Below are 23,557 nucleotides of genomic sequence, written 5' to 3'. Positions count from 1 at the left end.
CCGACTGCAGAGACCGCCATCTCAGGCTGTGCGCGAACACGATGGGATCCCCGGATTCCTCGCAGGCGATGGACCCGTCGTCGGAAGCCGCCGAACCACCGTCAGGTGCCCTCTCGCGCCATGGCACGACGACCTTCTCCCCCGAACAGGCCGTCGCCTTGACCTCCTCCGGAGCGCCGTTGCTGAACCCCCGAAGCTGCGTGACGTGCCGCCGCCGCAAGGTCCGATGCGACAAACAAATGCCGTGCTCCAATTGCCGGCGCGCATCCGCGCAGTGCGTCTTCCCCGCGCCCGGCCGTGCGCCGAGGCGACCCAAGCCCCGCGACCCAAACGCCCCGTCCAAGGGCTCCAGTGAGCGAGAAGTTGAGCTCATGAGGCGCCTGCGGAAGCTCGAGGGTATCGTCGAGGATCTCAGCGGACAGATCGAGGTGGAAACGGCGAGCAGCGAGCCTAGACCTCTCAGTGCTGGCACGTCGCCGGGAACAGCACCGCTGGCGCAACAAAGTTATGAACGCCGCGGCGGCACGCGCCCGGATCGGGCAGCGCCGGGTCTCCCATCCTCGGCGAACGGCACCAGCGCCGTTCCGTCCATGCGAGAGGTCGTGGCGCGGCGAGGCGCGGAAGCTGATATCGAAGCTGCGCAGGGGTTGGAGCGGAAGCAGTCGGCGAGCGTCACGAAGCAGCTCGGACGCTTGGTCCTTCATGACCAGGGCAGAACAAACCGATACGTGAGCAGTGCGTTCTGGTCCAAGCTGAACGATGAGGTGGGTTGCTGCTGTGTGGCATCGTTGTGGCACGGCTAACGTGACACCAAGCTGGACGAACTTCGTGCTGAGATGCACTCTTTGAGTCACGATGACGACGATTCCGAAGACGATGAGACGCCCGATCACTCTCCGCAGCAACCCGTCGAGCCTTCAACTGATCACCATGGCTTCATTTTCGGCTACCGCTCAGCAGACGTCGACCTACGACGCCTCCATCCTCTGCCGTCTCAGATTCCCTTCCTCTGGCAAGTGTACAAGGAGAATGTCGAGCCATTGGTCAAAATCTTGCACGTACCATCGATGGAGGAGCTGTTGCGCACTATGAGGAAAAGCCCCGACAGCCTAAGCCCAGCGAATGAGGCTCTCATTTTCGCCATTTACTTTTCTGCCATTATCTCAATGGAAGACGAGGAGGTAAGCTTACATGATTTCGCGGCGACTTTTGCAAGACCTGACTCAAACCAAGGTGCAAACGAACTTCGGCTCATCAAGACCTCACCTCCTATCCCAATACCGGTTTGCGCTCGAACAAGCGCTAGCGAGGGCCAATTTTCTCAACACTTCTGACATGGTCGTGCTGCAAGCATTTACTCTGTTCCTGACGATAGTCAGACGACACGATGATACGAGATTCTGCTGGACACTGACGGGTCTTGCGATCCGGATGGCGCAAGGTATGGGCATCCATCGTGACGGCCTACAACTCGGGCTGCCTCCTTTCGAAGTTGAGATGAGGCGCCGGCTCTGGTGGGCTATCTGCACCATTGACCTACGTTCCGCGGAGGAGCTCGGAACGGACATGATCATCAGGGACGGTTCCTTCGATACGGAGCTACCGACGAGCATCAACGACACAGACATTGACCCATCAGCCACCGTCATGCCAACACCCCGCGAAGGGAGGACAGATACTGCCGTCAGTCTCGTCCGATACGAAATTTGCTCGCTCGCGCGGCAGCTGCATGTAACAGTGACAGAAATGGGACCCATTGATCCTACCGACGTTACCGCAAGCCTGGAACATCGCGAGCGCATGCTTGTGGACGTGTACGACCGCATCGAGGAGAAGTTTCTGCGGCGGTGCCTCGCCGACAACGACCCATTGTTCTGGATGGCTGCCATGATTGCACGCGTCATTGCGGCCAAGATTGGCCTCATCATATACCAGCCTTGTCTCTTTCCTGGCACGGGGCCTGAGTTGTCATTCGCGATTCGCACGCGGCTCTTCGTCTCGACGATTGAGGTCGTTGAGTATAACCACATACTGAATACGGACCCGCGATGTAGGCAGTGGCGCTGGCTTTTCCAGACATACCGGCAGTGGCATGCCATTGCGTACATGTTGCTGGAGATGGCTAGGCGGCCGTGGACGCCCACGTCTGAGCGAGCCTGGGAGGCAGCGAGCATCCTGGGGTATGAAAGCCATCCCATCGAAGCAGCCAAGGCCGCCGACCACACAGCCGTGTCGCTACCGGTGAAGAAACTTTATCTCAATGCCAGACGACACCGACAGGCAGAGATTCAGCGCCTGCGAAGTGATCCAGAGGCCGCCCACCATCTCGATGTCGAAGACAGGCTCAACTCCTTGCCTGAGCGACTCGGCTCTGTGCCGGGGATGGAGGCCAGGGCTTCACAGCTCCGCGGCCGATGGCGCAAGCTGGTTCGAGGAGAGAACTCGACCGGCCCTCTACCTCCATTTGAACCTCTGCCAACGCAGGACGAGCAGCGGCTCGATTTTGTGTTCCCAGCGGCCGGCGCCGTGCCACAGCCAAATGTGTCTGCCCTACGGCAAGATGAATTCCAGCCTGGATCGGAAGGGGAGTTCGTCGACAAGCTGCTAAGCGGAGTGGTGAACCCTATCGAGCTGTGGCGTTATGCGTACCAGGGCCGACTGAGCGCCGAGGACATGTTGGCGATCGGGATGACCAACGGGGATGCCTTGCCAAGTGCACCAGCTAATGGCACGATGCAGCACGGCGCAGCCATCGACACGGCCCTATCGGCTGCGAACAAGACAATGAGCGAGCAGACGGCCGCCCTACAAGGCCAACCGCCACAGCAGCAACAGCAGCCGCAGCAGCCGCAGCAGGGGGGACGGAGCTTCGAACATGGCGCAAATCAAGCGCCGCCAACGTGGCTCTGGCCAGATCCGTTCACCTCGATGGACCCGCTGCTTGAAGGGGCGGGTATGGACGGTTTAAACGACATGGTCGGTGCGGATGACCTTGATATGAACATGGACGTTGAGGACATCAACTGGCAGAACTGGCAAGAGTCTTTGAAGGGACTGGAGAAGCCGACGAGTTCCCATCTGCCGGGAAGCGGGCATTGGGGAGGCCTCTAGATGGATGGGTCATGTGTTGGGCGATGTCAATGAGTGCAGATGATACCCCGTGATGTATAGATATTGCGATATGTGATGTCGTGGATTTTCTGCTTGTGTTGGTGCATATGTTTTGCGGGCGCGTGGGACATGCGAGGCAGAACAACAAGGCCTCCAGAGGAGAAGTACTCCCGGGTAAGGTATGCACAGTGTGGGAGGAGCCTGCCGAAGTGCCTTGTGCTACTGGGCCCACCCAACTGAATTGTCTGGTGGGTGACTCAAAAGAAGGTGCGCCCGGGTGACGTGGGTAAAGAAGGAGAGAGAGCACCTCGCTGTACGGCAGTCGCGACTTCAACGTTGGCCTCGACTACTGCGCCTTCCAGCGAATCTTCCAACCTGCAGGAACTAACGAGCGGTCTCAACATCCTTTCTCTACTTTGTGTCTTTGCTTCACTGCGCCGTGACCAGCTTGACTTTATAAGAAAAGGACATAGACTCCTGTTTTTTCGGACGTTTGCTTCATCGAGCATCAAGAACTCAAGTCGCCTCACCTTTGACTATCCCGCGACCGACCAAACACTTCATACCGCCGGATTACCGATACCGACTCCCAGATCTAATCACCCTACACAACTTCGCAACATGTCGACGACTGCATCCCCAAACCCCCGTGTCGGCGTGGCAGCCATCATCGCCAACGCCCAGGGCCAGATCGTCAGCGGCAAGCGGCAGGGCAGCCACGGCGCCGGCACGTGGCAGCTGCCGGGCGGCCACCTTGAGTATGGCGAGTCCTTCTTCGCCTGTGCCGAGCGTGAGGTGCTCGAGGAGACGGGCCTGCGCGTGCGCGGCGTCAAGGTCGCTGCCGTGACCAACGATATCTTTGCCGACCAGGGCAAACACTACATAACCATTTTCGTAAAGTGCGAGATGGAGGATGCGACGGCGCAGCCTGAGGTTTGTTCCAGCTCTCTTCATCTACCATCCTTGTCAGTCAGCCCATCCCCCCCTGCGTTCTCAAAGGCTGGGGGGTGGGAGGGGCCTCCCGTGCTTTGCAGATTGACCGCTGACACCCCTTGTTAGGCAATGGAGCCTGAGAAGTGCAGTGCTTGGTTTTGGAAGTCGTGGGGATGACTTGCGTCATCTGGAAGACGCTGGCGAAAACCTGTTCCTGCCGCTCGTCAACCTCTTCAAGGAGCATGCTGACATCGATCCTCTGCTTTGAGCGCAGCATCGTCAGGCAAATACGGGCGCGGTGATGAAGGAGGTGGCAAATGGGCACGAACACGCCCAAACGACGATTTGGAAGCCGACATGCAGCCCGCGAGTCGCACCCAGGAGGATCCCTCTAGCTTCGGCCACACGATTGGACGTCCTTGTTGCCGCGCTGGCCCCGGCCTCGGGAGCCCATGTGTAGGGGGGCTGTGTTCGAATCCTTCGGGATGAAGCACAAGGACGCCACAGGGATTTCGCTCATTGAACACCACGTTAGGTAGGGGGCGTTGCTCGACCCCGAATGGGCGGTTTCATCTCGGCTGGAGTCCTTTTTTACATGACCCCCTTGATCAATGCAACGGTCGAATATGGCCCCAAGCTCTCTCAACATGTCCAGGGCAAGCGAGCCATCCAAGACGTCTTAGGGCTGAGATGTTGGCGCGGGGAGATGAAGTGAGAGGTGATGTGTACCAGCCCCAGCAGCTGTGCAGCGCCCCTCAGCGGAGCCTATCAACACGCTCAGGCGACCACGAGTCCACCACAATATTCGTCTACAGAATTAGAACAAGCTTTCCAAGGCAGGTGCATGCACTATGTGTCGAACACAGCAAGGCGCTGCGTCAAGACTGTCGCCGATCTTGCGCCTCACGTGTGAACGCGTCGAAGCCTCTCGCTTCCCTTGAGTATCACTGACTTAGGTTGTCTTCGTTTCTCAGTCAAGCAGTACGATAGGGTGACAATGAACGACGTGAATGTCGAGCATCTTTATATCGTGGGCATCATCAGTGGGCCACGCGATGATTCTGCTCTTTGCCCAGCTGGCTTGGCTCGCGCTGCCTCGCTTGCTCCTCATCCTGAGTTACATGGTACGACGCTGACATCGACCAACCCCGGCCCCCAAAAAGCTTGCTTGCCGCCTTCTGACGCTCAACTCCTGGCTTGCTCGGCATACCGTCGCCTTTACTGGACCACAAGCGCGCGCCCGCAGGCCTACGGGTCGTCGCGATCCCATCCTTCCCCCGACCAGGGGGTTTCGCGATGCTGCAGCTCTAGCCCGAAGCTGTGAACCAGGGGGCGTGTGGTCAATGGGCACTGGACAGGGCCCTCTGGATCGTCGTATTTGCTTGCCCTCTCAGGAGATTGCGGCCGTCTTCACGTTATATCCTCTGCAGAAGTCCCAATTCTCCATTTCCTGTGCGACCCTGTTCCTCTTACTCAGGTCTGCCTGTCTTTCCTACCTTTGTGGCGCGTTGGGCCGGACCGTAGCTTCATGCCACCTCCATAATCGGCTCGAACAGCAAGTCGAACTGCCACTCACTCATCATGGCGACCGGATACTCGCCAGCAAGCACAGGGGTCGATGGCACCTCAACGGCCTACAGCTACCCGTCCCAGTACAGCGACGGCCAGCACCAACAGCACCAGCAGCAGTACAACTCTGGTCTCATGGCGACCTCCGACTATCAACAGAGCGGCCTCATGGCAACAACAGACTACCCCGATGCCACGGCAGCCGCAAAGGCCGAAGCCATCCAGGATCATCACCAGCAGCATCAGTCTCACGCGGGCTATCCTCAGGATAGCCATTCGCCTCCACCAGCCACGCTTACCAGTAGTGAAGGCCGCATTTGTGGCCTCAGGAAAACGACTTTTTGGTTGATTGTGCTGTCTGCCGTTCTGGCCGCCGGACTTATCGGTGCAGCGGTGGCGGCAGGCATCCTGGCCTCGCAGAACAGCAACGGTAACGGGAGCGCAGGGTCTGGGGCGTGAGTAGGCCCCGAATGTTGAAGACGAAAATAAAGAAGTCGAGTAAAATATTGACGACGCGCCAGGGCCACGACTGCATCAGGACCAGCAACGGCCACAACTGCCGCGGTCTCGGCTTCGGCCTCAGAATCGGCCGCAACAACGAGGAGCGCAACCTCGACGGCGTCTGCGACCGATTTCACGGCCATTCCGATCCCTACGCAAGCATCATCTGGTCTTGGCGTTACGGATCCCGGCTGCCCTGGTGTCAACGGCACCGAGTACACGGTCCCCGGCACAGATCTCGTCTTCGAGCGCCTCTGCGGCGTCAACTTTGCTGGCAACGATATTGGCCATATACCGATGACACGTATGGAGGATTGCCTGATGCTGTGCGCCTCGCAGTACATCAGCCCCCAAGGTGCGGCTGGCAGCTGCCTCGGCGTCGTATGGGGGTACGGCGGCCGCCAGGGCACCAATGCTGCGTACTGCTGGTTGAAGTTCAGCAAGACGATTCGGGAGGATGTGGCAGACACGGAGACAGCGTGGCTCATCCCGAAGTAGAGTGGACCAGATATTCTCTGATCGAGAACTAGGGAGGGGGAGAGACAGGGTGTGTGAGTTTGGCGTTCCGGTCAAGCGGAAATCTTTGCTGTCATATTTTATACTCCTCAGCGAGCCTTTACTATTGCGTCTTGTCATGTTGACAGCATTCACCATCACATATTAGTGGAAGCCCAATATTTTGTGGCTGATTTCAACAAAAAGTGAAATGAAAGAAGAAGAAAAAAGAATACAAAGTCGCTTCATCCATCCGTCAGTATCATCTTCTGCCAGGCTGGGCTTGCTATCCCTCCCAAAGCCTTACGATCGCGGCGAGTCGCTGCTCCAGGTGGCCCACGTCTCAAGTATCGTGGCGATACGGTCAATATCCCACCGCGGCCCGTCTCCTAGGCACTTGGACGTCTTGACCATGAGCTGCACGAGCGCCCTCACCCGCATGACCTCCTCGGCGGGCCCCAAGCCCTTGAGCCCCTGTTCGATGACGGCGTATTCGGCCCCGAGCCGCCGGCGGAACGCCAGCTCGACCGCCGCCGGCCGGAGGAACTTGTCGAGCCGCAGACCCTTGGCCGTGCTGTGGCTCACCATGAGCGCCTGCACCCGGGCGCCCTTGTCGGGGTCGTAGCCGGGGTGGTCGGCCTCGACGTACCCGCGGCGGCGGAAAGACAGGCGCGCGCGCATGCCGTGCAGGATCTGCTCGTCGCTGCCGCCCATGTCGCGCAGGGCGCCAAACGACGAGCGGCACGTCTCCTCGGCCTCGGCGCTGTCGCCGCGCATGGCCGCCTCGAGCACGCGCGTGCCCCACATCATGGCCGTCCAGTAGACGATGCTCGCGAAGCTCGTCTTGTCGATGGCGAGGTACGGCGCAATGTCGATGGGCGGGTCGCGCTGCCGCTGCGCCGCGGGCTCGAGCCAGAGGCCGTAGCCGAAGCCGGGGGACATGCGGCCGGATGTGTAGGCGGGGAGGGGCTCGTCTGCTAGCTTGTCTAGGGGGAAGGAGGGGGAGGACTGGTGAGAGGCCGGCACTGGTGTGTGAGGGGTGGTGAGCGACGCCGCCGGCTGTGAGACTGAGAGAAGGGGCGTGGATTGCGACTGCGATTGTGCCATCTCTGGTGGAAACGCGCTCTCACTCTGTTGGGATGACGATGACGACGCGTGCGTGTTTGCCAACTGCGGCTCCGACGAAGGACCCGGTGGTGGTGGTGGTGATGGTGGTGATGGTGCCCCGCCTGCGTCAGCGCTCACGGCAGCTTGTCGCTCCAGGCCGGCGATGCTCACGGCATCACGCACGGCGCGGTCGAGCTCGGCGCTCCCCAGTTTGGACGCGACCTGCGACACCTTCGCTATGGCGGCCTGCATGGCCTCATTGCTGGCGCGCAAGTCATTGATGGCTGTAATCTGCCGTTGTCGGAAGGCCTGCTGGGCTTTCCGGCCCCTTTCCCTTCGCAGCTGTACGATGATTTGTCAGAGGCCAGGCCTGTGGTGACAGAGAGCGCGCCCGCGCACACACGAGCAACGAGAACGGAGAGTTTCACTCACGTGGATGTCGTCTGCGTCTGGTGAGGCGCCTCTTGTGCGCTTCATACTGGGTTGCGAAGAGAATGTGAAGACCGATGGTGATATTGAATGTACGGGGTCAAGAAGAGCCGTGCTGCCGCGACGGAAGGGTGGATGTTGTGGTGGATTTCCGGCAGTGATGGATCAGCTGAGGACCCAGGGATAAGGTTTCGTGGCGATGGCTAGGTGCGAACATGACTCGGAACTAGTCTCGACTTGGCGGCCAGCGGTTTGTTTCCGAGCCTTGGAGTTGTCGACAGAAACAACTGAGCTGACGTGCGATGCTGAAGTGAATGGCATGAGGGAGAAAAACCGCGTGTGAACATCGCATGGGGTAGATCCAAGTGCTGGATCAGCGTGAGATGGCAGACGTGAAGCTTCAGGTCGGGTTGTTGGGCACCTTCACCTTGTGCTGCTTACCAAGCGGAACACCGTGCTTTCTGTAGCTGTGGTCTCGGAACGTCGGAAGGGAGGCTGTTCAGGGCGCGCATTAGCATGCCTTGTGCATCATCACGGTCTATGAGCGTCGGAACGCCATCGCGATTGTCGACTCGAACGTCCTGTTGAGCTCATTGGGTGTTTCGGTCCATCGCTTCTTGGTTGGATTTATGAGAGGTCTTCTTCTGCACCAAATGACGCTCATGGCCCAAGATCCGATCGGCCCAAAATGGATGAGATGGCTTCTCGCTACACCGCGTGGTCGGTCTGGATCTCCTCGGCAGCGACAGCGTCAGTCTCGGTGGCTAGGTTGGTTTTGATGAGAAGTCTTGTGTCTTCACCATTGGGGTTCTCGATGTGACGTAGTCATGAATGATGCTAACAAGCGTCCACAGAGTCTACAACATGTAATCGATGTGTATGATCTATGCTTAGCAACCTCCAACGAAACCTAAGATACAATATCTATACCTGATCAGCAAATGGAGTATCTCGAGGAAACTCGTCAGATGAATAGCCGAGAGCTTAAAGCAAAAACGACTAGCTCCCACGACACACGGCGACCACGCCTCCACGCATGTTCCAGAATCTACAACTTTTCTCTCTCGTCCTTGAATCCCTTAATGAAACCATCCTGGTAGCCCGTCGCGACGTGAAGCCCCTCGGGACTCCACGTCTTGATCATCAAGGTGCCGCGCCCGTTGGCGACACGAGGGAAGAACGTCTCCTGGATCCACCAAACGCCCTCGTCCTCCTGGGCGCCGTACTTCATGACGGCCTGCTCCGGGTTGACGTGGACAAAGTACGAGTAGGTCAGGCTCGCGCCGGCGGCGAGCGCCATGCCGAGACCGGCGTGGTTGGCCAGCATGAGGATGCCGTTGCGGTCCGACTCGTAGACGTGTGCCAGGATGTGGTGGTTCGGCACGCTGGCGGGCAGCGGCGCGCGCAGACGGTAGAGGATCAGCTCGCGCCGGTCCTGGAGGGGCTTGCCCTCGTTGTACGCCGCCATGTCGACCTTTTTCATGTCGAGGATCGGAAAGTTGCCGGGTCCCGCGCCGGGGAAGTACTTTTGGACGAGGTCGAGGTCGACTTGGGGGGAATGCGGCCAGGTGTGCGGGGGTCTCGAGCCGAGGAGCGCGGCGTAGCGGGTGTGCGGTGACGTGCCTTGGGAGTCGATGGATGCCGGTTCTGGCAGCTTGAAGGTGCAGATGCAGCTGAAGCAGACATGGCCGAGCGGCGCGTCGGCGTCTTCTTTCTTGAATACTGTGGACTCTCTTAAAGGGGTGGGCTCGAGGGGCTGGCGTGCCGTGACGAGGATGGAGCTGAAGGTCCGTCTCATGAAGAGGGGCTTGACTTCGTAGATGATGGGGCGATCAGAGATGACGTTGGCAGCGAATACCCCTTGTATTGACTGCACACCACATGAGCTTGCATTTTCGTTGACCTGAGGGTCGTCGATGCTCAACTCACATGTATGCCGAGCATGTCAGGAGTTGGTTGAGCTGGCGAAGCGGCTTTCCTGGCAGCCTCCATTGCGCGAACGGCTGCCAATGATGATTGGGTGTAGACATGTCCACCGTATGCCTGTCTCATGGGAGTGTAACCCTCAATCTCTTCACCAAGCACCCATGCCGGGTAAAGACCCGCATATCGGACTGGCGATGAAGGGTCCCTGGTGGGTGAGGAGGTCGGCCCTGGAAGTTCGATGAGGTTCATGACCTCGTCAAAGGATTCGTGGACCATGGTGGCAGCAACACAGCGACCAGATGGAGCCCAGTACATGTACTCGCATGAAAAGAAAGTAGCTGTTTGAAATGCAGTGAAGCTGGCGAACTCGCCCTCTCTACGGTACCTGACCGTGGTCGACAGGACCATGCCTCGGCATCTTGTGGGGGCCGTGGTTTGCCAAGGTGAGCAGCGGTTGGCAATGGTCGGCAGCTGTGAGAGGGCACACGTGATGGCGCGCCTTGGGTGAACACGCCAAGGCTGAACACGCCAAGGCTGAGTCTTGGTCTGGCTCTGGCTGGAGCTGGCCCAACCCCAGATTCCCTGGCGGGCTAGCCCTTGCGGGGGCTGGGAAGCGGCCCCCCGCATGGACCCGCTCCCACGATGGCAGGCAAGGCAGGATTGCCCATGTCGCCTCCCAGAGCATGGATGACAGACCACAACCACGGAAGAAAACTGCATGCTCGCCACGCGACCATCTATCAACAAAGCTCCTCCTTGCCTCTCCTCCTTGCCTCTTCTCAACACATCCTCACTCATCTGATTCACACCAACGCCAACAAGACTCCATCATGCCAGCCTTTTCAGTTCTCAGCGGCACGGCGCAGACCCGGTCGACCCGCCTCCTCGTCGTCACCGTCTTCATCGTCATCGTCTTCTTGTTCTTGGGCAACTCTCAGCTGGCTGCTGGACCGTACCTGGGATCCACCACCGACACAGAGCTATCGCCAGAGCACTTTGCGAACCAGCACAAACAGGCCGCCAGCAACAAACCTCCTCCTCCTGCCGGTGGTGCCGCGGGCCAGACCCCCCCTCATCAGGACTCGAATGAGGTGAAGCATCAACCCCCGGCAGAGACGGTGGATGACAACCATGACCATGACCACGACCCCAAGGCTGACACAGCAATCGATGAGCTCAATGAGTCAATCCCCGACCCAGGCAAGGTACCTGATCCGGATGTCTGGCATGACGACAAGGAGGATGAGCGTCTGGCGGTACCGGCGGGTTTGTCGCCCGAAGCAGATGCCGTTTCGACACCTGCCGTCCCAGTAGCCACTTCGCACGACGTCGCCGCCCAGTCACCGGCGGCCCCAACGTCAGCCATTGTCCTCGCGACGACGGGATCTGTTGTCGTTGCTGCTGCCTCCCCGACCCCGCCACTGCGTCCCGCCTCGGAGATTGACAACTGACGAAGCCGACATGCTGGCAACCGCCGGCGTTTGGTCTGGGTCGACATGTTCCTCCTGGGCTGCTGGTGCCGCCATCGGGTCGCCTCTCTCCTTCGTTGCGGGCGCGAAAGGATGGCCGACGTGGTAGACGTCACCCATCTTACCACAAGCGGTGGTGCCCTGCCCTTTGGACTGGCCATGACAGCCAGGGCGCACGACGCTACCAGGGCTGGTGGACGGACAATCGTCCATCCTGAACCTATTGGCATCCGGTTGTATTTGTACGACCATGGGAAATGATGCCGTGTTTTCTGAGGTACTCGGCACCTCCCATACCTATTACCTTGACGACAGCAACAAGGGCTCAACACCCGTTGTGCGTTATCTCTACGCATGGCGTCGATCTTCGGCTCGTCACCCGGCTTTAGTAAGCACTGGACCATAGGTGCGCAGCGGGTCAGAGACCTGGCCTTTCAGACAAATAGTCTTGGATCCAACCAGGTCCTCGACTCGCAAAGCCGTGACGCATCATGATGATGCTGCCCTCGGCACGTCGTGAGGGGCTGTCGATGGCGGGAAATGGAAGCAGGCAAGGGGTCTGGCAACATAACTTTTTTTTTTGGACAACGTTATGGTCTTTGGAAAGCGTTGTGGTCCAGTCGCATTTCCCGACCAGGAAGTGTGCCTCTCTCAGCAGGCGCTGACGCTTAGGCTCGTCGAGCCGTTCCGGCGAACCCTAGTTGCAGGAGGCACACGCTCGAGCATGCGAGATCTCCATAGCATTAGCAAATATCTCGAATAATGCTATTTCATCTCTCCCTCAATACGTATGTGCCAGCCGGTGCGCTACCTAGACACCTAAAGTTACGGCACGGCCAGCACGGCCACTGGCAAACATGCACACCGCTTAAAGGTCCTCCCAGAATCAGCAGGCCACGGCACCCAGCACGCGAACCGGGCATATCATGAATCTAGACGCATTTCCGATGCATCCAACATCACGGCCTTTCTCACAGAGGGCGTATGAGATCCGCACGCCGACATCGGCTAGCATTGTCATGTCCCCTCCACCCAGTGACGCTTATCAGCGCTACTCCACGTTGCCCTCCAATCCCGCATCAATCATGCGGATGAGCAATGCATTGTCGAAATGCTGTCATCGTTCCAAACTCACACCTTGGACAACTCGTCTTTTTTGTGAACATTGCTGCAATAAATCTCGCTCAACCACAAGTCAACAACACTCAGTTATTATCACTTTGAACTTGATCCCACTCATCTCGCAAACGTAGAGTGCACCACCAAAAGACGACCCCTCAGTAGGCGTGCCCACAACGTGCCCACGATGAGTTCAGCAAAGGGGCCAACGTCCCTCAGCAGCGACAAGATCCTCCTGCTCGTGGCCGCGCCGCCGAAGCAAGACTGGATCAGCCGCATCGAGTCGCGCTACCCGGGCATCGAGATCCGCTGGGTCGACTGCACGAGCTCGGGAGCGCTGACGACGCCAGACGAGATCCCCGCCGCGCTCTGGGAGGACATCACCATCTACTCGAGCTGGCTGACGCCGCGCGCCGAGCTCATCCCCAACGTGCGCTTCGTGCAGCTCTCCTCCGCCGGCGCGGACCGGTGGCTCGACCACGCGCTGTATCTGAATCCGGACGTCGTTTTTTGCTCGGCCAACGGCGTGCACCCGTACGTCTTCTTGATTCCTTCAAGGTCCCCTTGCACATCGAGTCGTCGACTGACCCGGGCCGTGGCAGCCCGCAAATAGCGGAATGGGTCATCGGAACGTGGCTGTCCCACCAACACCGCTTCCTGCACTACCATGACAGCCAGCGCGAGGCCTCGTGGGCCAACCGTCTCGCCTACCCCGTCGAGGACTCTGTCGGCCTCCGCATGTAAGTCATGTCCACCCCGCCTTTGCCACGCACCCCCCTGCCCCCACTTCGCGAACTGTGCGCATGACTGACGCCCTCCCGATGACTAGGGGTATTCTCGGCTACGGCGCCATTGGCCGGCAGTGCGGCCGCGTTGCGCAGGCCCTGGGCATGGAAGTGTACGCCTACACGCGCAGCGAGCGCGCGGACCCGGCCTCCCGGAAGGACGACAGCTACTGGGTCCCTGGCACGGGCGACCCTGAAGGCGTGCTGCCGGCGCGCTGGTTCCACGGCGCCGACGTCGAATCCATCAACGCCTTTCTCGCGCAGGACCTTGACCTCCTCGTCGTAGGTCTGCCGCTGACGAAGGAGACGGACGGGATCCTTGGTGCGAAGCAGTTCGACATCTTGTCCAAGAAGAAGACATTCGTGTCCAACATTGCGCGCGGCAAGCTCATTGACCAGGAGGCTCTCGTGGCGGCGCTTGAGCAGGGCAAGATTCGAGGGGCGGCTCTTGATGTCACGGACCCGGAGCCACTGCCGGCGGACCATCCCTTATGGAAGGCACCAAACGTCTTCCTTACGCCGCACGTCAGCGGTCGGAGCACGGCCTACTGGGATCGTGCGCTGGCTATCTTTGAGCAGAACCTGGAGCGCTGGTCCGAGGGCAAGCCGTTGATCAACGAGATAAATAGGACGCTTCACTACTGAGCCCTACATGATGGTAGAGCCTGTAAGCATTCACATAATGAGCCAAGGACGAGTGACGTGAAAACGGAAGAGGGGTATCATTAGATTCATTACCGTTACCACACTATGCGCCGTTCTTCGCAAACCCGATCTCCGACGACGAAGCCGATCCGGCCCCTGGCTCGAGCGTTGTCGTCATTTCTAAGCTGCCAGTCCCAGGCAGCGAGGTCGTGGATATTCGCCTCAGACATTTCATCTGCCTCTCAATCTCGCTACCACGCACAATGTTGACCTCGGTCGTCTTCATGATCAATATGCCGTCGGCCGTGCCGCTCCTTGCCTCGCCTGCAGGTTCGCGGCCAGTCTGGACGTGGGCAGAGTACCGGCGGCCAATTTCAGGGTTCGCAATGGCACCCTTTCTAGCAAGCTCGTCCTGCAACGTGCCGCCGACCTCGATGGTGTCCATGGCCATGGCTGGCAGACTGTCAAAGCAGGCGGGCACGCGCTGGCTGCCGTCGAAGATGTAGTCGTTCTGACCGGAAGACGTGCCCATGCGACCCCCTGAAAGATCTATGAGGCCGTTGAGGATATTGAACTCGAGCTTGAGCTTGATCGAGTAGACAAGTGCCTTGTAAGCAGTCTGCAGTTCGTAATAGCCAGCGTACTCCAAGCCCAGGATGGTGATGTCTAGCAGGATGACGACAATGTTGACAAGGATGAGATGCCAGAGCATCCGTTTGCGGGCAGATTTGGCGTGCAGGGTCGAGTCGCGGAACAGCTTGGTCGTGGCCACAATGTACATGATGGATATAATAAGCTCCTGGAGGAAGAAAATGCTGATCTGGATCTTCTCATAAACAGAATAGACCAACAGAAATCCTGCCGGGTCCGATGAGTTGGCGCCGTAGATCAGGATAGAGACGGGAATATGGCAGATGATGGCGTTTGTGATGACCATGGCGAGAACAAAGCGCAGGTGTCTCGGGTCGCGGTCGACGAGGTGCAGCCGCGAGTACAAAACAACAGACTGGCCGGTGACAAGAAAGGACCAACCGATAATGATCATGGTGACATAGAGATAGATGAGCCGCGTGTTGATGCCCAGGCCTTTGAGCAGGAAGCCGACGGAGTAGGGCACGAGACCAAAGGTGGCAACGCAAAAGCTCCAAAAATACAGGCCATTGCGCTTCTTGAAGGTAAAGAAGATGATGCAGGCGAGTTCGACGGCATTGTAGAGAGCTATGGTGATGAAGATGACAATGGGGAAGGCGGCGTTGAGGTCGCGGGTCGAGTTGCTGACGATGCCATGATCAACGTCGAACATGGTGGTTGGCTGCCTCCGAATGCCGTGTCGGGGCCACGGCCCGTTGATCAATCGGTGCGGCATGGCAGCCGTTTAGCTTCGCAGGCGTCCGGCGGGAGGAGAAGACGCGACGGTGCAAGAGGGGAAGAAGATGCACGAGAAGAGCATCTTCTTCATCTCAGCAAGTTGGCGACAATTGCCAAGTTGCCGTGCGGTGAATGAGGGATGAGATGGAGGAGTGCCGATGCCGGGTGCGGGCGTGAGCGCAGGGAAGGGACTGTCTTAAAACAGACAGAAGGGACGGCAGGGCCCTTCTTGCCTGGTTTCCCACTTCTTGCCTACCTTACCTTACTTTCGCACCGCCGTTTGTGCTTTCCTCAGATGCAGGGCGGGCGCAAATGTGACTGCCTCGAAGACCGAGTCACTAGCCCATGGCTTGAACTCAAACCCACGGGCGCCCAGGTGCACCTGACGATCATGACAGTGCGTTCTGTTGGGGGTCTGCCGCTGTGTCCTCGAACCAGATGCTGGGACGAAAGTCAGCCTCCACCATGTGCAGCCATCTGCAGCCGGACTGGCGTTCATGCAACCTCTGCAACCTCTGCAACCCATCCCCAGCCGACCTCGGGCTGTCAAGATGGCCCTCGTCCTCTGGAAGCTCACCAGACAGGCAGACTAAGACACGAACAGGAGAGACACCTGCATCCTGAGAAACGTGTTTGTGGCGGACAGGCACCAGCCCAAAGGGCTCATCGAGATGAACTCATCACCCAGCTTGCCAGCAACATTCCAACGCCCTACGCGCACCCATGCCGTCGCCAGCGGCCTGGACCAACCGGCCTGGCAACGTCCGTTGCTAAAGGGAGCTCCGTCGACGTAGAGCGCGCATGCAGCCCTTCCAGGAGACCCAAACGAGCTCGAAGCCATTCCGACTAGGGTATCGGGACAGCCGACATGACGACAGGCCCTGCGAGGCGTCAACGCCCACCACCACCTATCGCAGCCCAACCCAAAATTGGGCGCAACTCTCTTCATGAGGCGCCTGGGTCTATCGGCACTCGAGATCAGCGCCCTTGACTCGCATCTAGATCTTGAGGTTGCAGTCGATTGTAGCTGACTCAAATATACCTCAGAAATGGCCCGTCATGCATGAAACGGTTCGACGTGTTGACCAGATCACTGACCATTCAGCAGCAATGCGTCAAGGGCGCAAGAGACAAAGTTCTCAAGGCTGTGCGCTGATATTCAGCCTCTGTTTCTCAACTCACAAGACCATTGAAACGCAGATTGGCGTCCAAAATGGCATGGTGGCTGAGACACGGCGACCCAAGCTCACGAACCCAACATCCGTTCAGCAGGCGAACCGAACCATGGGCCCGGGCCCTCAGCCAAAGATCGACTGCAACTCTCTCGCTCAGTCGAACCTACCATAACAACCGTGTTGTGCCCAGCCACATGATCCAAGTCACGTCCTCTCCAGTTAGCTTATTGATGTTGCATCGACTTCCAGAAGCTTGGTGACAACGATGCGAAGAACGACTCAACGCCCTGTTAACGAATCATGCCCAGCATAGCACGATGTGACGTGCTCGGATGCGAAATGCCGCAGCTGTGATCTCTGCAGGTCTCCATTCCACGTTCGAGAAGCTATGGATACCTATTCATGATATTTCAATGACCAATGGATCAAACCAGACGCCCTCACAAAGCCTTACGAAGGCCCTCGTGCTTGACCACCCAACCGCCTTTCTTGGGGAAGCCCGGAGCATCACTGGATGATCCCTCCCATCCCTCAGCCATGTACGCAACTGCAAGTTGATCGTCAGCCAGCCACGAGACAACATCGACACCAAACAGAAAGCAAATGGTAACTGACCGGCCAAGAGAAACCCGGCGTTCCCGGGCATAAAAGGGGGCGGCGTCCCGCCGTCACCGCCTCGAATGGCGAAGCCTACATCGCGCACGTTCCGTTAGCAACCGAATCCCTCACCCCTCCCTCGGTCATGATGGCACTTACCAGCATCGTCAAACTTCCAGTAATCATATGCCGTCAAGTGATAGATAGCACGCTCTGGGTTCCCGACTCTCGCCGAGTTGATCGCTAGGATCGGTCTTCCCCAGCCCCGGATTTTCTGGTCAGTCCAGACCTCCCACACCTTATCTGCCGTGCGTCGTCCGACCTCCTCGTCTACCGCCGGCGTGTTGGGCAGGATTCCCTGCATCATGATGAGACTCCGTGGATCGCCGTTCAGCTTGGGATCCTGCCACCACGTCGAGTTGACGCCTTCGTAAACTGCATACAGGCCGTCGACCTGCGGGGGCTTGGACAACTTGGAAGCGACGGTCGTCCAGTGCTCGGGAACAGGCTGAGCCAGCCTTCTCTTCCACTCGCGTGCGACATCGAGGCCGTAGCGCCAGTATGCAACCTCGTAGGCAAGGTTCAGGGTGTCTTCGGGTGGAGTGTTTTCCGTGACACCGAAGGAGCTGCACATCGTTAGTCATGACCGGTAGAAGGTGACGAACAGACTCACGGAGGGCCGAGGTCGTAATTCCCCGATGACTCGTTGTACCAGGCGTACGACGCCATGTAGTCGGCAGTCGCCTCGAGTATCGGGTCCCATCGTTCAAGGGTCTCCTGGGTTGGCTTGGTCTTATACGCCAGCATCGCCATGTACATTGGGTGTGGCTGTTGGATTGTCAGATATTTCTCTACTGAGCTTTACACGGTGGTGACATACTTGCTGCCATAGCAGAAGAGCGTTAATGAGGCCTGGTGAGCTCCGCCCTGTCATAGTGTCGGTCATCTTGGGCCATCGAGCGCCCTCCCAGCCCATGAGCTTGGCCCGGGCAAAAGAGGTCGGCAGCAGCTTCTCATAAAGGGCAGGGAAAATGTTGTGGAAATGCTCTTCACGACCCCATGACACCCAATGTGCGTTGTGCCAGACCACCATCTCCATGTGAAACTTGCCTGCAAAACGTAAGCATGCACCCATCACGTCTCTCTCCTGCAAGTGTGGATGACTGTAGACGAGTGCACATACCGTACCACCCGTAGTTCATGAGCCCGCTCTCCTGAGGCGACTCGCCCTTTGCAGCGCTATTGACGCGAACGTGATACTGCGAAGTAATGATGCGCCGCTGCAGCTCAGTCGCATTGGGGTTCGTCGAGGCAGTCAGGTCAACGAAGCCGCGCTGGTCCCAGTACTCGTGCCATCCAGCCGTGTTGCGCCCCCTGATCGTCTCCGGCAGATCGGGCAGGCGTTTTCGCGGAGAGAAGTGCGCCGTGAACGAGAGCGAAGTTGGCTTCTGTTCCCCCTTTCCAGACGCGGGTGCGAGGGTGTACCTGTGCGCCGTGACGGCGGTTGAACCCTCCGGTTCGACCTTCTGCAGGGAAAGCGGGCTCTTGTGCGGCCAGCGGAGGTTGACGCTGTATCTCGTCGCCTGCATCTCGTGGCGGATGTGCGCCGTGTTCGCCTCGCAGCTGCGCGTCAGCCTCGTCGTGTGGTTGGCCGGGAAGTCGTAGACGCCGACAAAGACCTCGTACTTGTACCGTGTCGAGTGGATCGGCGGGTACGGAAAGTCGAGCTCGACCGTCAGGTCGCCGGACCGGATCAGCTCCGAGTCGATGTCGAAGACGACGGCGTCCGAGTCAAAGTCGCCCTGCGTGACGACCTTGACCGGGCGGCCGTCGACGGTGAACGTGGAGGTGATGACGCCGCTCCAGAGGTCGAGTTCCTGGCGCGTGTCTGAGATGCGGGCCGCCGACAGCGTCGCGTTCCTGTAGCGGAGGCCGATCCGGCCGAGGTTGACTCTGTTCGGGTTGCCGATGAGCCACTGGGAGACGTCGGGGAGCTTGGGGTCCGGTATATCATAGGAGACATTGCGGCCATGGGTCTCCATCGGCACGCCGGTGTAGTCTGAGATTTTGTTCCTGGGGGGGTCAGTCCAGCTTCTTTGATCAGAATCATGCTGTCGAAGGGGCAAACACACCCGCCACTGGGCTCGGTATCGTTGTGCCACGCCCACACCGACATGGTGTTGAATGGTAGATACGTCTGCATGCCGGTCGTATCTACGCCAAAGGCAAAGTTGCCGTTTCCGACCTGAAGAGGTGTCGTCTCATTGTTGATCAGTTTCGTCCGCACAATGTTATTATCGCTCACGATGCGGTGCCTGCTTGTGTTAGAGCGGCCGGCCGTGGGCAGACATGTTCCCCGGCTCGGACTTGCCTGTCGATCAGGCCGAGCGCCGCGACAGGCAGCATCAGCCAGACCGTACTCCTAAGCGTCACCATCTTTTGTCAACTTCGTCAAGTGGAGGACAGCTGGCTACCTAGTCTGTCGTCACATCTGGGGGGCGATATGAGCCCAACTTTATTCAGTCAAGACCGCCAAGGCATCCCGGCCAAGGACACCCATTACCCCACGTCGTCCTCGGCCTGTTGTCCAAGGGGGAATGTCCCGAAATCCGGGGGAGGGAAGCAAGGGTCTGACTCCGCAGAACCATAGCAACATGGCACATCATCATCCTTGCCACGAGCCCGCAACGGCCCATGTCAGCGCGCCGAGATGGCCCGAACACCGCCGCAACCATACCACGGCCACTGTCCATCTCGGAAGGGACCAGCACGCCGGTAGCCACTGAGCTGTCTGCCCGCATCCAAATATCCGTCGGCAAAGGGTGACTGGCAGACAGGTGCATCAGCTTTCAAGATGGGAGGATCGATAGCGCGGGGGGTGGAGAGGGCTTGAGCCAGCGGTTCTCGAGGGAGCGCTCTCGCGGCGCGGGGTTCCTGTGGCATGGTTGGTGCCGATCAGCTCCTTATACAGGCCAGGAACCAGCACTGAGACGTTGGCGGATCCGAGCAAAGATGGCCAATTGGCGCCCCATTGGTGTATCTTCTTGGCTCCGTCGCGGGGAACTGTAGCGAGCCTCTTGCTGTCAATCAGACGTCCTGCAGAGATGACAGCAAGTTGGTTCGAATGTAGCTGGGTTCAGGTTCTGCGCATGGTGCACAATCTTCATGACGCCATGATGCTCTTTTGATTCGGTATTTCTGTGGTTTAACTAACCACCATCCACCCCAGACAACAACGCCCGCTACCCGACACTCCCGTGACTTCATTCATTAGGTGTTCGCCCAGCATCTACTCGTCAATCATGAGGACACTCCTGAAGCGCACCTTGTTCTGCAGCATGTGGTCCGTCGCCTCCTTAGCCTGGGACATGGGGAACTTCTCAATCATGCACTTGACGTTGTGAGTGCTTGCAAATGCGATCGCCTCCTCCGAGTCGAGCGCGTGTCCCGCAGGCCATCCCCACACGGACCTGCCACCACCGATGAGGTGAAGCGAGTTGATCTCGAGCCCGCCCACGGGCGCCAGAATGCACAACTTGCCAGCGGGCTGCAGACCAGCCGTCAACGGTGAGATGGCCTTTGGGTTAGGAGCGGTGGCCACGATGAGTGCGGCGCCGCCGAGCTCCTGCAGCTTCTTGACGGGGTCGTCCTTGCTCGTGTCGATGTATTCGTGCGCGCCGAGCTTCCTAGCAAAGTCTTCCTTGGCCGAGCCCGAGCTCAGCACAACGACCTTGTAACCCATCTTGAAGGCGTACTGGACAGCCAGGTGACCCAGGCCGCCAATGCCCTGGACGGCAACTAGGTTGCCCTGCTCAATCTGCATCTTGCGGATGCTGTTGAAGACAGTGACGCCGGCGCACAGGAGGGGCGCAACCTCGGCCACGTCGAGCTCCTTGGGAATTCGAACAACAGCCTCGGAGCGGAGCAGCGCATACTCGGCATAGCCACCGTCCTGGGTCACGCCATTGATAGCTGCATGATCGCACATCTGGAACTGTCCACGCTGGCACTGTCGGCATGCCAGGTCATGGCCTGCAGTTTCGTCAGTGGTTGGGCAACTCGTGAGACAGCTCACGTAAACTTACCGCCATGCCATGGTCCACCAACGCGCTCGCCACCAGAAAACCGAGTAACGCCCTCGCCGACAGCGACCACATCGCCAACGAGCTCGTGGCCGGGCACACGGGGGAACACATCACCAAAGGCACCAGATGACATGCCCGTGTCCGAGTGACAAATGCCACAGGCGCGCACTCTGACGAGAACTTGGTTGGGGCCAGGCTGCTTCAGTTCCAGGTCCTTGAGGACCATAGGACCACCTGCCTTCTCGACGACCCAGGCCTTGTATGTCTTGGGGAGGGTCGACATGGTTGTGGACTGTGTGGATTGATTCGGGATCAAGCTGGTACAATGTAGAAATCAAGAGACGAGGGAATTTCTTCGGCGGGAAGATGTTGCTGGACACCGGAGAGCCCTACATTTGCAAATCTGGATCTCATGGCTCTTATACCTGGTCCTCAAGCATTGACGCGAAAGCTTATCGTTCGGCAATTCGAGCTCTACCATCGATGGTGACGTAAAGTCTGGCCGCATACCGACATCCCACTACCCCCGCATGCGGATGTACCGGGTTGAGCAGCTTGCGGTCCATACGCTGAGTCATGGACAGCTGTGTGTTCGGCTAAGTGGTCTGCCCGTGGGTAGTAATCGTTAGCTTTTCTAAAAGTCAGGAATTATTTTAAATCCGATTCGCAAGTCCGATCAGTCTGTGTGTCTGGGCGGAGCGTTTGATTTGGAGCCTCGGCGTGATTAGTAGTAAAGCCTAACACATGCAACATGAATGACCAATGTCCATGCAGATGATTGCACGCCGGCATGATTAAGCAACTGTCTCAGTCAGCGCATCCAGCACATGCCGTCCAGTGGTACGGCATAGGCAGAACGAGGGTCGAACAAGGTACACGAGTCGCGTTGTGCCAACTTTTGAGGCTTGGCCAAGGGGTATTGGATTCAACAACAGGGGTGGCTAAAGACAAAAGGCTAATCCCGCCGCGTGGTCCAGTACTTTATCTCAAGGTCTCGCCCCTAGCGCTGCCAAGGCAGCGCGGAGCTCCTTGACTGCCGTTGGGACATCTTCAAAGTTGAGAGCCGATATGGCAAAGCGCGCATGCTTGGTCGCACCCGGTACATCGTGTTCCACCGGCAGATTCTCAACCGGTAGGGGTGCCGGGGCGGAGACGGGTGCGCGGTAGACAGGAGGCGGAACGACAGACCGTACTGACGGTGGCGGCTGGTACGGCTGGTACTGCACTGGGGCAGCAGGCGGGGGAGGCGAAGGCTGCGCCGGAGGAGGAGGCGCCTGGTACGGAGCTGTGGGAGGCGAAGGCGGCGATGGTTCACGAGGCGGGCTCCGGGGCAGGTCGGGCGGAGGAGAGACAATGCGACTGAATCTGAAAGATGGCACATTGGACGACAGGTCAGGTCGTTGCGCCGGCGCTGACGGCACATCAGGAAGAGACGGGCCGTCGTTTCCACTGGCCTCGCTCAGCACCGAAGCGGGACGTGCTTGCGTCGGCAGGAAGTAGCCGCCAGGCGTCTGCACACCAGGACCGGCCGACGGCGGCAGCTCGACCTCATTGGGCGACTTGGGAATGGGGACATTGGCGGCCGAAGGGGCAGCACTCTGCTGCTTGTAGAACTCAGCATCAGGGTCGTCCTCGACCGTGGCAGCTCTCGGCGCTGAAGCTGACGAATCGTTGCCGGTCAAGAGTTGAACGTCAGGGTCGTTAGGGTCGAGGCTTGGAAGGGCGACCTCGGCCTCTGGCTGCTCAACTGCGGGGTTCGACTCGTTGGGATCGTTGCCCTCTCTGACGGCCTTGAGGATGCGCGCTGCGTTCCATCGTGCGAACTTTATCTTCTTCTGGGTCTCGGCATCGGGCTGTCCCCAGATGTTGAGGAGCTGGAAGAACGTCGCAGCAGCGTCAAAAGTATCAGCAGTTTGGCGAGTCACTTTGTTGGCGTTCATGACGCGCTCGGCGCGACCAAACGTTTGCTGCGCAAACTGCTCGACGACGGCCTGGCCGACGGCATCATCCATAATGGCCTCGTCGTCAGGTCGTTCCGTCTTGGTCTTCTCAAGCTGGTCCATGAGGTTCATGGTGTAGGCGAGGGAATCATCGTCGGTGTTGTGCAGCTGCTTCGCGAGAATCTGACTGACGACCCAGTATTCGCCTGAGAGGGTTCTGTCAGGTAACAGGTTGATAAAACACCGGCAAAGGGTTAGGGAAACGTACACCAGTAGGTCACAGCTGGCTTGACGGAGCGAAGC

At 58.7% G+C, this 23,557-nt stretch overlaps 11 protein-coding genes across 11 annotated transcripts; 5 read left to right on the top strand and 6 right to left on the bottom strand.

Moving 5' to 3' along the window:
- Positions 1 to 41: 41 nt before the first annotated feature.
- VDAG_06235 (fungal specific transcription factor domain-containing protein) lies at positions 42 to 3,111 on the top strand (the record flags this gene model as incomplete). Its single annotated transcript, XM_009659249.1, has 3 exons — positions 42 to 764; positions 816 to 1,181; positions 1,234 to 3,111. 3 exons carry the CDS (start codon positions 42 to 44, stop codon positions 3,109 to 3,111), a joined length of 2,967 nt encoding a protein of 988 aa, XP_009657544.1.
- Positions 3,112 to 3,732: 621 nt separating this feature from the next.
- On the top strand, positions 3,733 to 4,312 carry VDAG_06234 (nudix hydrolase; the record flags this gene model as incomplete). The annotated part of the gene is made up of 2 exons (XM_009659248.1): positions 3,733 to 4,076; positions 4,171 to 4,312. The coding sequence occupies 2 exons, from the start codon at positions 3,733 to 3,735 to the stop codon at positions 4,310 to 4,312; spliced, it is 486 nt and encodes a 161-aa protein (XP_009657543.1).
- Positions 4,313 to 5,625: 1,313 nt separating this feature from the next.
- VDAG_06233 (uncharacterized protein) lies at positions 5,626 to 6,612 on the top strand (the record flags this gene model as incomplete). The annotated part of the gene is made up of 2 exons (XM_009659247.1): positions 5,626 to 6,068; positions 6,135 to 6,612. The coding sequence occupies 2 exons, from the start codon at positions 5,626 to 5,628 to the stop codon at positions 6,610 to 6,612; spliced, it is 921 nt and encodes a 306-aa protein (XP_009657542.1).
- Positions 6,613 to 6,912: 300 nt separating this feature from the next.
- On the bottom strand, positions 6,913 to 8,193 carry VDAG_06232 (uncharacterized protein; the record flags this gene model as incomplete). Its single annotated transcript, XM_009659246.1, has 2 exons — positions 6,913 to 8,058; positions 8,149 to 8,193. The coding sequence occupies 2 exons, from the start codon at positions 8,191 to 8,193 to the stop codon at positions 6,913 to 6,915; spliced, it is 1,191 nt and encodes a 396-aa protein (XP_009657541.1).
- Positions 8,194 to 9,193: 1,000 nt separating this feature from the next.
- Positions 9,194 to 10,347, bottom strand: VDAG_06231 (uncharacterized protein; the record flags this gene model as incomplete). Its single annotated transcript, XM_009659245.1, has 2 exons — positions 9,194 to 10,015; positions 10,075 to 10,347. 2 exons carry the CDS (start codon positions 10,345 to 10,347, stop codon positions 9,194 to 9,196), a joined length of 1,095 nt encoding a protein of 364 aa, XP_009657540.1.
- A 130-nt stretch (positions 10,348 to 10,477) lies between these two features.
- On the top strand, positions 10,478 to 11,522 carry VDAG_06230 (uncharacterized protein; the record flags this gene model as incomplete). The annotated part of the gene is made up of 2 exons (XM_009659244.1): positions 10,478 to 10,514; positions 10,909 to 11,522. 2 exons carry the CDS (start codon positions 10,478 to 10,480, stop codon positions 11,520 to 11,522), a joined length of 651 nt encoding a protein of 216 aa, XP_009657539.1.
- Positions 11,523 to 12,846: 1,324 nt separating this feature from the next.
- Positions 12,847 to 14,089, top strand: VDAG_06229 (D-3-phosphoglycerate dehydrogenase; the record flags this gene model as incomplete). Its single annotated transcript, XM_009659243.1, has 3 exons — positions 12,847 to 13,193; positions 13,262 to 13,399; positions 13,489 to 14,089. 3 exons carry the CDS (start codon positions 12,847 to 12,849, stop codon positions 14,087 to 14,089), a joined length of 1,086 nt encoding a protein of 361 aa, XP_009657538.1.
- Positions 14,090 to 14,192: 103 nt separating this feature from the next.
- On the bottom strand, positions 14,193 to 15,392 carry VDAG_06228 (uncharacterized protein; the record flags this gene model as incomplete). Its single annotated transcript, XM_009659242.1, has 1 exon — positions 14,193 to 15,392. One exon carries the CDS (start codon positions 15,390 to 15,392, stop codon positions 14,193 to 14,195), a length of 1,200 nt encoding a protein of 399 aa, XP_009657537.1.
- Positions 15,393 to 17,072: 1,680 nt separating this feature from the next.
- Positions 17,073 to 19,789, bottom strand: VDAG_06227 (uncharacterized protein; the record flags this gene model as incomplete). The annotated part of the gene is made up of 8 exons (XM_009659241.1): positions 17,073 to 17,179; positions 17,248 to 17,322; positions 17,389 to 17,747; positions 17,903 to 18,057; positions 18,110 to 18,339; positions 18,413 to 19,302; positions 19,362 to 19,651; positions 19,784 to 19,789. 8 exons carry the CDS (start codon positions 19,787 to 19,789, stop codon positions 17,073 to 17,075), a joined length of 2,112 nt encoding a protein of 703 aa, XP_009657536.1.
- A 729-nt stretch (positions 19,790 to 20,518) lies between these two features.
- VDAG_06226 (alcohol dehydrogenase) lies at positions 20,519 to 21,597 on the bottom strand (the record flags this gene model as incomplete). Its single annotated transcript, XM_009659240.1, has 2 exons — positions 20,519 to 21,261; positions 21,315 to 21,597. The coding sequence occupies 2 exons, from the start codon at positions 21,595 to 21,597 to the stop codon at positions 20,519 to 20,521; spliced, it is 1,026 nt and encodes a 341-aa protein (XP_009657535.1).
- Positions 21,598 to 22,300: 703 nt separating this feature from the next.
- VDAG_06225 (uncharacterized protein) lies at positions 22,301 to 23,386 on the bottom strand (the record flags this gene model as incomplete). Its single annotated transcript, XM_009659239.1, has 1 exon — positions 22,301 to 23,386. One exon carries the CDS (start codon positions 23,384 to 23,386, stop codon positions 22,301 to 22,303), a length of 1,086 nt encoding a protein of 361 aa, XP_009657534.1.
- Positions 23,387 to 23,557: the final 171 nt, after the last annotated feature.

Source organism: Verticillium dahliae, genomic scaffold (assembly GCF_000150675.1).
Source record: "Verticillium dahliae VdLs.17 supercont1.13 genomic scaffold, whole genome shotgun sequence".
In the NCBI taxonomy this organism is placed as follows: domain Eukaryota; kingdom Fungi; phylum Ascomycota; class Sordariomycetes; order Glomerellales; family Plectosphaerellaceae; genus Verticillium; species Verticillium dahliae.
The sequence above is the reverse complement of the archived record's forward strand: the minus strand, read 5'-3'. Positions and strand labels throughout refer to the sequence as shown.